The 11,452-nt window shown below is 37.0% G+C and overlaps 1 protein-coding gene across 1 annotated transcript; it reads left to right on the top strand.

Annotated features, from left to right (window-relative positions):
• Window positions 1–3,432: 3,432 nt before the first annotated feature.
• Window positions 3,433–4,368, top strand: LOC109558734 (olfactory receptor 6C2-like). The gene has a single exon (XM_019960065.2). It carries the CDS (start codon window positions 3,433–3,435, stop codon window positions 4,366–4,368), a length of 936 nt encoding a protein of 311 aa, XP_019815624.2.
• The last annotated feature ends 7,084 nt before the right edge of the window (window positions 4,369–11,452 follow it).

Raw genomic sequence — 11,452 nt, 5'->3', positions numbered from 1 at the left:
AACTACCAGAAAGTAAGTATGAAATGTTTGTCGTTTATGTACCTAAAAGTTTGAAAAATGGGACCATGGAAGTTTTTCTAAAAGAAGTCCCTGGGTAAGGCAGTGAGATCTTTCTGATGGAATAACCTGAGTCCAGGAAGTATCTTCACGTTCAGAGAGGATTTGAAAAGCAGTCTGAGCTGCCACTTTCTTCTGTATAACATGGTAATAAACTCGAACACAATTCTTGAGCATTTTTCTGGGAAGTGATTAGAATTAAGGTAAGAAGGGTAAGACCAAATGGAGACACATTAATAATGCTGGACTCTGATGTGTTTCTAGGGAATCTTCCTTTCTTTCATATACTATTCTATGAGTTCTAGAGGAATGCTGCTGTTGCTGCTAAGTTGCTTCAATCATATACAACTCTTTGCAATACCATGGACTGTTGCTCACCAGACTCCTCTGTCCATGGGATTCTCCAGGCAAGAATACTGGAGTGGGTTGCCATGCCCTTCTCTAGGGGATCTTCCCCATCCAAGGATGGAACCCATATCTCTCTCATATCCTGCATTTGTAGGCGGGCTCTTTACCACTAGTGCCACCTGGGAAGCCCTCTAGAGGAATGTAGAAGATAAATATGTGTGTATCTTATTGTGAAGGACAAAAGCAATGTTATCTTTAAAGAGAAAAATGAAAAATATCAATTTTATATAATTCTTCATAGCAAGATGTGAAACAGTCATAGCCTAAAAGTCCAGTATTAAATGTAATTTCTTTATGTTAATGATTTTCCTCTTCAAGCAATGATTCAAACAATGATGTGAAGTTATCTAAAAATCTCACTCCGCCATTTCCTCTGAACTGTGAACACTAAATTATACATTTTCACAATACGTAATATGGTATTAACTGGGAGTCAGTGTGTTGACAAGGATGTAGGCCCTGGGTTGTGCAGGCAGAAAGAGCTGAGGAGATGAACATTAGCAGTATGAGTGGGAAGACACGTGACTCTCAGTAAAGCATCATGTCTTAGCCTTAGAGAGCCATCTGATGGGCTCACATTATTCAAAGGTTTCCAACACTCTGGCAAACCCCTTATCCCATGACAGTAGGTGAGCTGACTTTTCCTGTGAAGGTGTCTAAAAATCCTATCATGCTGTAGCAATCCTCCTCAATAGAAAAGACATAATGCCTTCTCTAAACTTAGAGGGAAACAACACTTAAGGTATTTTCTGAGTAATATCTTAAAACATCACATGAAAAAAACATTCATGTTACAAAAAAAAAAAAAAAATGGTGTCTTATGGGGAGATTTCTTCTATTCATTTACTAAAGTAAACCAGATGCCCTGGAAATACTGTTTGCAACCAAGACATTTGAAAAGCTGATATTTTAATTAATGTGTTATTATTAGAATTGACACTAAAAATCCTAAAATTACAATTTCCTAGAAACAATTAAGCTTTGGATCTGATGTGAACTGGCCCAAATTCTAGCTCTGACACTTCTTAAAAGTCCATTATCACTCTCCTCACTGGGCATGGTGGGTGAACAGATAGGAAGTGTGAGAAATGAAAAATGCACAAGGGCTTCCTGGTAGGCAGTGAAATGATGGCTTCTCTAACACGAAACAACACAGGAGGCCATCACGTAGGGAAACACAAAAGGATGGATTGTGATTCTTTATCCGCTTTTAAGAACATGCACGCTTAATAGCCAGGTTTTGTTTATTCTCTGTGTCATGTTTAGTCTTTGTTAATATTAATGCCTGATGATACCTGTTCTTTGTGGGAATAGCTGCAGAGCCTGGGTCTATCCTTGGGCCAGACTACTAAGAACAAAGAGGTTTCCTGAAGCCATGAGAGTAGTAGCAATGATAAGTAACATTTCAAGGATGAGATGTGTCCTCAGAGAAAGAAATCATGGCAAAGAAGGCAGTTATTTCCCTAAGATATATTCTCACTCTTCTGCATCTTGGAGGATATAGCCTCAGAAGGATTTGGGGAGCTTAAATATCTGTGCATAAACTATAGAACCCCAATAAGGATCATGGAAGCCTAAGGTCAGGATTCCATTTCTCCGGAAAATCATCAGAACATCCCATTGGTCAGTGATCTGTGAAGGCGTAGGATGGGTGGAACGTTAGACAACAGATGGAATTCCTGTTGAAACAGGAATTCAGGGGGGGAAAAGCATGCTGTTAAAACTGGTACACAAGAGAGACACAAACTAATCTTTCAGCACATTATCTATTATGAAAGGGGCTCAAAGAAGAAATTCTAGAGGGGGATGGGACTTAGGAAATTTAATGATAACTCTCATACTGTTCCTCAGTTCAGTCAGTTCAGTAGCTCAGTCATGTCCGACTCCACGATCCCATGGACTGCAGCACACCAGGCTTCCCTATCTATCACCAACTCCTGGAGATTGCTCAAACACATGTCCATCAAGTCAGTGATGCCATCCAATCATCTCATCCTCTGTCATCCCCTTTTCCTCCTGCCTCAATCGTTCCCAGCATCAGGGTCTTTTCTAATGAGTCAGTTCTTCACATCAAGTGGCCAAAGTATTGGAGCTTCAGATTCAGCATCAAGACTGTTCCTAGGTCACTCAAATAGTAAAAACAAGATTAAGAAATTATTTGAAAAGGATAACTTTTGCAAAGCATGAAAAATAGTACAACTAAGGCACTGGTGGCTTTTTTATTACCATAAGATAAAATAATGACTTATTGACATGTTGTGCTAACAATTAGAATGATAAAATTTGTATGCATCTGTTTCTATTACTCAACATTTGTGAGTATCCTATTCTACACTGAGGATTAGGGATACCACAGTGGCTGCCAAAATTTCAGAGGACTGTGACATAGATGTTAAAACTGATCCTGTAACTAGAACGGAAATAAAATTTCAGATGAATGCTTTTCATGAACATTCTGAAGATGAATTTAATGTAGAGTCCAGGGAAATGAAGTATGATTCAATCACTTTTCTACGTCATGATTATTGATGATCAAGTAAAAGCTTTAAAATGTGCATCTGCTGCCTAATTCAGAGAAGGCAATGGCACCCCACTCCAGTACTCTTGCCTGGAAAATCCCATGGATGGAGGAGCCTGGTGGGCTGCAGTCTATGGGATCGCTAAGAGTCAGACACGACTGAGCGACTTCACTTTCACTTTTCACTTTCATGCATTGGAGAAGGAAATGGCAACCCACTCCAGTGTTCTTGCCTGGAGAATCCCAGGGACGGGGGAGCCTGGTGGGCTGCCGTCTATGGGGTCGCACAGAGTCAGACACGACTGAAGCAACTTAGCAGCAGCAGCTGCTGCTTCCTGATTCACTACTTTATTCTACATAGCTTGTTGAAATTTATTTTTATATTCTATTCCTCAGATTAAACACTTATAATCTATTAATACAGACTTCTTATGTATCTGAAGATAGTGATGAAAAATCATTCTGCAATAACAACATTCATCCTACTAGGATTAACAGACGACCCAAGACTACAGGTTTTTCTTTCAGTGTTTCTGTTTCTCACCTACACTTCCACTGTTGCTGGAAATCTAGTCATTATCCTCATCACTCTGGTGAGCTCTCGCCTTAAAACACCCATGTACTTTTTCCTTCGTAATTTCTCCATCTTAGAAATAATCTTTACAACTGTCTGTGTTCCTCGATTCCTGTACAGCATGACCACTGGAGACAAACGAGTGACCTATAATGCTTGTGCCATCCAGTTATTTTTTGTCATCCTCATTGGGGCAACAGAATTTTTTCTTCTAACTGCCATGTCCTATGACCGCTACGTGGCCATCTGCAAGCCCCTGCACTACAGCACCATCATGAGTGAAAAGGTCTGCACCATTCTGGTCCTTTGCTCTTGGCTGATTGGGTTAATTGTCATACTCCCACCACTTAGCCTGGGAGTTCAGCTAGATTTCTGTAACTCCAATCTCATTGACCATTTTGGCTGTGATGCATCTCCTCTTCTAAAGATTGTGTGCTCAGACACTCAATTTATAGAGCAACTTGTTTTAATCATGGCGGTGCTGACCCTCATACTCACACTAGTCTGTGTAATTGTGTCTTACACATACATCATCAAGACTATTTTAAGACTCCCTTCAGCTCAGCAAAGAAAAAAGGCTTTCTCTACCTGTTCTTCCCATATGATTGTAGTTTCCATCACTTATGGGAGTTGCATCTTTATCTATATCAAACCAGCAAAGGAAGGTGTGACCATTAATAAGGTGGTGTCCCTTCTCAACACTTCCATTATTCCTTTGATGAACCCTTTCATTTATACTCTACGGAATAAGCAAGTCAAACAAGCCTTCAGGGACTCTATTAAAAAAATGGCATTTCTTTCCAAAAATTAGGTGACTAAAAATATTTTATAAAGTAAAAATATATATACATAAGTATTTCATCTTTTACTATGTGTTCTAATTCAGATCTACAGAGCAGAACTAAAGGTACAGTCTGATTAATTACTGAAATTTCTTTTCTATTTCTCTGAGAACCATGGCCTGAAAAAAGTGTTATGGCCTTAATTCAAATAGGCCTTCATTCCTTATGGCTTACTTTCATAAGTAGGAATGAATATAGATTTCCAGAATCTATACAACCCCTCACCATCCTGATAGCTGAACAATAAAAAGACAGTAACAAAAATATGAGATGGATTTTTTTCTATTCATTCCTCTAGTTTTACAGCTCTTTGGGAGCAAAATTATTTATCTTAGGATTCCTTCCTGATCTAGCATCCACTATCAAGAAGAATAAGTTGGCCTTTCCTGGTGGCTCAAGTGGTAAAGAATCTGCCTGCCAATGCAGGAGAGACAGGTTAGATCCCTGGTCTGGGAAGATCCCACATGTCGTGGAGCAACTAAGCCTGTGTGCCACAACTATTGAGCCTGTGCACTAGAGCCCGGGAGCTACAACTACTGAGCCTACAAATTGCAACTACTGAAGCCTATACCCTAGAGCCTGTGCTCTGCAACAAAGGAAGTCAAGGCAATGAGAAGCCTGTGCACCACAACGAAGAATAGCCCCCACTTGTTAGTGAAAAGCCTGCACAGCAGCAAAGACCCAGCACAGCAAAAAATATATAAATAAAAGAATAGGTAGATGTAATTTTTCTAATCTTGTTTTTTATAATGCACCCCACCTTGCTACAAACTAAAATGGAACTATTTCATTATACTTGCTGTTAAACTTTTTTGATGTTTTTATTTTTTTTATTTTGGGCATTACTGCCCTTTGTTTTGTTTTTTCCAGTTTCATTTGTATATAATTAGCAAATAGCATTGTATTAGCTTAAGTTATACAACATTATGATTTGATATACGTATATTGAGAAATGGTTACCACAATAAGTTTTGATAACATCTATTATCTCACATAATTACAGTTTCTATGTGATGAGACCACTTTAAGATGTTGTTTCTTGGCAACTTTTACATAAACTACAGAGTATTTTTAACTCAAGTCACCATAGTGTACATTACATCCTCAGGACATATTTATCTTATGACCAGAATTTTGTACCCTTGACACCCTTTATGCATTTCCCTCAGCCTTGGCCAACCACCAATCTGTTCTCTGTTCCTATGCATTTGATCTTTTTGGATTCCACACACAGGTGATATCGTACAGTATTTGTCTTCCTTCCTCTGTTTTACTTATTTTACTTAGAATAATGCCTTTCCTTCTTTTTATGACTGAATGATATTCTTTTCTATATATACCACCTCTTCTTTATCCATTCATAGACCATCTATGGATACTTAGGTTGTTTACATGTTTGGGGCTATTTTAAATAATGTCACAATAAACTTGGGAGTGCAAATATTTCAATGAAATATGTAATGCCATTTCCTTGAATTACCAGAAGAGGGACTACTGGATCATAATATACTTCTATTCTATATTATAAAGCTATTTTTATATTTAATATATATATTATAGTACTAAACAGAATGCCAAGGTTCCCTTTTCCTTATACTTACCAATACTTATCTTTTTATTATTATTTTATTGTTATTATAGCCAAACAGGTGTAAGGTGAAATTTGATTGAAGTTTTGATTTGCTTTTCCCTGATGATTAGTGATATTAAGCACCTTTTCATGTACCTGCTGGCTACTTTATATCTTCTTAGGAAAAATGTATATTTAAGTTCTCTGCCCATTTTTTGCTTAAGTTGTTGAGATACCTTTACTATTAAGTTGTACAAGTTCCTTGTATATATAGGATAAGAACTGCTTTTCAGATATATAACTTGCAAACATTTTCTCCCATTCCACAGGTTGTGTTTTCACTTTGTTTATTCTTTCCTTTTCAGTACAGAAGCTTTTTAGTTTGATTTTGCTTCTCATTTAATTTTGCTTTTGTTGCTTGAGCTTTTGGTGTCATATTCAAAAAAATCGTTGCCAATATCAAGGAGCTTTCCCCCTATACATTATTCTAAGAGTTTTACACATTCAGGTCTTAATATATAAGTCTTAAGTTAATTTTGTTTTGATTTTTGTTTATGGTGTAAGATAAGGGTCTAGTTTCACTCTTTGCATGCGGATATACAGCTTATCCCATCATTTATTGAAGAGTCTGTTCTTTCCCCATTGTGGGTGACCACCTATTTTAGTCCTACAGACAGTATGGTCACCTAAACAACACCAAAAATCTCTTCAGATCACACACACACTTTTCTGGCCACTATGATAATGACACTTATTTTATATGTTAGGTTTAAGTGATGCCACCTGATGCCTACACTACAGGTTTCCATCACTCCATCGAATTCAGGAAGCTCTTTTTGATAGCAATATTTTCTGTTGTCACCCCTTGCCTTCAAAGAATATTCACTACGAAGTACTTCAGGAAGGCAAGTCTCCTCATCAACAGTGTATTTCGCAGAGGCTGATGAATGGAATGTACCCTAGAACTTCCAGGGCCATTCTTATACAGTAGGCAAGGAAGTCTTACATAATAAATCTACTTCAGTTTTCCAGTCTCCCTAAGTCTTTGGCTGCATCCTCGACAACATAAAGAAGTTCTGGAATTTCAACTTCATCCAGTGTAGGGAGTCGAGGGGTACTGGGGAAATGAACACATTTTCAATAGGTTTCCCATATTTTTCTATATTTGCTTCTTTTTGTCCCCCTTCTCTACAAGGATGATGTTTAAAAACATTAATGCACATTTAATTTGTACATTTGGGCCAAATTGAGTCCTGTCCAAACATTTGAGAGGCCAGAACTTGAAAGGATAAAACTGTTTCTAAATGATTCAAATATTACCAGAATAAACTGAAAGAATCTTCATAAATATACAGATACATCGAGGCTTCCAGAAGGTAAAATCCATAATGTCTGATATAATCAAAATACCCAGACATTCAAAGAAGCAGGAAATCCAGCATATAATGAGAACAATGAATAAAAATAGACCCCAAAATGGCACAGATAATATAATTAAAATAGAATATAGCTTAAATAGCACTATAACTATATCCAGTAGGTTGAAGACTATAGAAAAAGAATATTTTAAGTAAAAATATTAAAATTATTTAAAATATTAAAATCAAACTTACAGAGATTAAAACTGCACCATTGAGAAAAATAAGCATTGAGTAGTTTTAATATCAATTAAATATTACAGAAGAAAAATTCTGCTAACTGGAAGAAGCAGCAATAAAAGTTCTCTACATAAAACATGCAAAGAAATAGATCCTTAAACAAAATTAACAGAGCATCAGGAAACTGTGAGATAAATTCAAGAGGCCTTATACGTTGTATAGTTAGAGTCTCCTTTTAAAAATAGCAAGGACTGAAAAAGTTTTTGAAGAAATGAGCAGGTGATGTCAGCAACATAGTGGAGTGAAAAATAACTTTGTCTCTCCCCTTCAATCTACAACCAGTAAAACATCCACAATGCAACCCAAGAATATTCTATCCAGCAAAGTTATCATTCAGATATGAAGGAAAAATAAAGACTTTCCTAGACAAATAAAAGTTTAGGAGGTTCATCAACACTAGACCTACGTTATGCATGCCTGCTAAGTCACTTCAGTCGTGTCTTACTCTGTGCAACACTCTGGACTGTGTAGCTCATCAGGCTCCCCTGTCCATGGGATTCTCCAGGAAAGAATCCTGGAGTGGTTTACCGTGCTCTTCTCCAGCGGGCCTTTCACACTCAGGGATGGAACCCATGACTCTTACATCTCCTGCATTGGCAGATGGGTTCTTTTCCACTAGCACCACCTGGGAAGCCCAGACCTGCCTTATAAGAAATGATAAAGGGGGAAGGCTCATAGCAATGCAGGCACACCTCAAGAAACAAGAAAAAAGTCAAATAAATAACCTAACTCTACACCTAAAGCAACTAGAAAATGAATAAATGAAGAACCCCAGGGGTAATAGAAGGAAAGAAATCTTAAAAGTTAGGGCAGAAATAAATGCAAAAGAAACAAAAGAGACCATAGCAAAAAATCAATTAAGACAAAAGCTGGTTCTTTGAGAGGATAAATAAAACTAACAAACCATTAGCCAGACTCATCAAGAAACAAAGGGAGAAAAATCAAATAATTAAAATTAGAAATGAAAATGGAGAGATCATAACAGACAACACAGAAATACAAAGGATCATAAGAGACTACTACCAGCAATTATATGCCAATAAAATGGACAACTTGAAAGAAATGGACAAATTCTTTGAAAAATACAACTTTCCAAAACTGAACCAGGAAGAAATAGAAAATCTTAACAGACCCATCACAAGCACAGAAATTGAAACTGTAATCAGAAATCTTCCAGCAAACAAAAGCCCAGGTCCAGACAGCTTCACAGCTGAATTCTACCAAAAATTTAGAGAAGAGCTGACACCTATCCTACTCAAACTCTTCGAGAAAATTGCAGAGGAAGGTAAACTTCCAAACTCATTCTACGAGGCCACCATCACCCTAATACCAAAACCTGACAAAGATGCCACAAATAAAGAAAACTACAGGCTAATAACACTGATAAACATAGATGCAAAAATCCTTAACAAAATTCTAGTAATCAGAATCCAATAACACATTAAAAAGATCATACATCATGACCACGTGGCCTTTATCACAGGGATACAAGGATTCTTCAATATCTTCAAATCAATCAATGTAATACACCACATTAACAAATTAAAAAATAAAAAACATATGATTATCTCAATAGATGCAGAGAAAGCCTTTGACAAAATTCAACATCCATTTACGATTTAAAAAAAAAAAAAAGAAACTCTCCAGAAAGCAGGAATAGAAGGAACATACCTCAACATAATAAAAGCTATATATGACAAACTCACAGCAAACATTATCCTCAATGGTGAAAAATTGAAAGCATTTCCCCTAAAGTCAGGAACAAGACAAGGGTGCCCACTTTCACCACTACTATTCAACATAGTTTTGGAAGTTTTGGTCACAGCAATCAGAGAAGGAAAAGAAATAAAAGGAATCCAAATTGGAAAAGAAGAAGTAAAACTCTCACTGTTTGCATATAAACTAAGGAAAGGAAATGAAACATAGAATGGTAAGACATTTTAGATACAATATATGATAGATTTTAAAAGAAATCTGACTATTTGAACATGTTGAGAAAAAGAATCATTACCATCAATTTAAAGTTTTACAGTAATCTTGTCTGTTAGGAATCATGTAAATGGAAAACTTTGTATGGAAGTAGTTCATCTCATCTACAAGGAGGCCAAGAAGACAGTGGAAGATAATGAAAAACTAGTATATGTCTTAAAAACAATGAAGCTAATTTCTAAAATGTGTTTAGAGATTTGAAAACCTGTATTGGAAATGTGGTTGCAAGAGTTTGACTGTTTTTGAATTTATAGAATTATTTCTCCCTTTTATTTATTGTTTATATTCTAAAGTTTTTATTTGTAAAATTTGTCAATTGTCATAATTGTATCCTTGGGTAAAATCTTGCAAAATAGATGCATTCTCGATTTTGCAGAGAATTTTAGCTTTATGTAAAGATTAGTCAAGTAATCCATAAATTCTTTTATTTTTTTAATTTAAATTTTTTATTTATTTTAATTGGAGGCTAATTACTTTACAATATTGTATTGGTTTTGCCAATACATCAACATGAATCCTCCACAGGTGTACACATGTTCCCAATCCTGAACACCCTTCACACCCCCCTCCCCATACCATCCCTCTGTGGCAAGAATATACAGAAGAACTGTACCAAAAAGATCTTCACGACCCAGATAATCACGATGGTGTCATCACTGACCTAGAGCCAGACATCTTGGAATGTGAAGTCAAGTGGGCCTTAGAAAGCATCACTACGAACAAAGCTAGTGGAGGTGATGGAATTCCAGTTGAGCTATTTCAAATCCTGAAGGATGATGCTATGAAAGTGCTGCACTCAGTATGAGAGCAAATTTGGAAAACTCAACAGTGGTCACAAGACTGGAAAAGGTCCGTTTTCATTCATATCCCAAAGAAAGGCAATGCCAAAGAATGCTCAAACTATCACACAATTGCACTCATCTCACATGCTAGTAAAGTAATGCTCAAAATTCTCCAAGCCAGGCTTCAGCAATACATGCACGGTGAACTTCCAGATGTTCAAGCTGGTTTTAGAAAAGGCACAGGAACCAGGTATATAACTGGCAACATCTGCTGGATCATGGAAAAAGCAAGAGAGTTCCAGAAAAACATCTATTTATGCTTTATTGACTATGCCAAAGCCTTTGTGTGGTTCACAATAAACTTTGGAAAATTCTTCAAGAGATGGGAAAACCAGGCCACCTGACCTGCCTGTTGAGAAACCTATATGCAGGTCAGGAAGCAACAGTCAGAACTGGACATGGAACAACAGACTGGTTCCAAATAGGAAAAGGAGTACGTCAAGGCTGTGTATTGTCACCCTGCTTATTTAACTTATATGCAGAGTACATCATGAGAAAAGCTGGGATGGAAGAAGCACAAGCTGGAATCAAGATTGCCAGGAGAAATATCAATAACCTCAGATATGCAGATGACACCACCCTTATGGCAGAAAGTGAAGAGGAACTAAAAAGCCTCTTGATGAAAGTGAAAGTGGAGAGTGAAAAAGTTGGCTTAAAGCTCAACATTCAGAAAATGAACATCATGGCATCTAGTCCCAGAACTTCATGGGAATTAGATGGGGAAACAGTGCAAGCAGTGTCAGAATTTATTTTGGGGGGCTCCTAAATCACTGCAGATGGTGACAGCACCCATGAAATTAAAAGACAGTTACTCCTTGGAAGGAAAATTATGACCAACCTAGATAGCATATTGAAAAGCAGAGACATTACTTTGCCAACCCTAGTCAAGGCTATGGTTTTTCCAGTGGTCATGAATGGATGTGGGAGTTGGACTGTGAAGAAAGCTGAGTGCCAAAGAATTCATGCTTTTGAACTTTGTGTTGCAGAAGACTCT

The sequence above is a fragment of the Bos indicus genome, chromosome 5, assembly GCF_029378745.1.
Source record: "Bos indicus isolate NIAB-ARS_2022 breed Sahiwal x Tharparkar chromosome 5, NIAB-ARS_B.indTharparkar_mat_pri_1.0, whole genome shotgun sequence".
NCBI classification, from domain to species: Eukaryota; Metazoa; Chordata; class Mammalia; order Artiodactyla; family Bovidae; genus Bos; species Bos indicus.
This window is presented reverse-complemented; position numbering and strand designations above follow the sequence as displayed.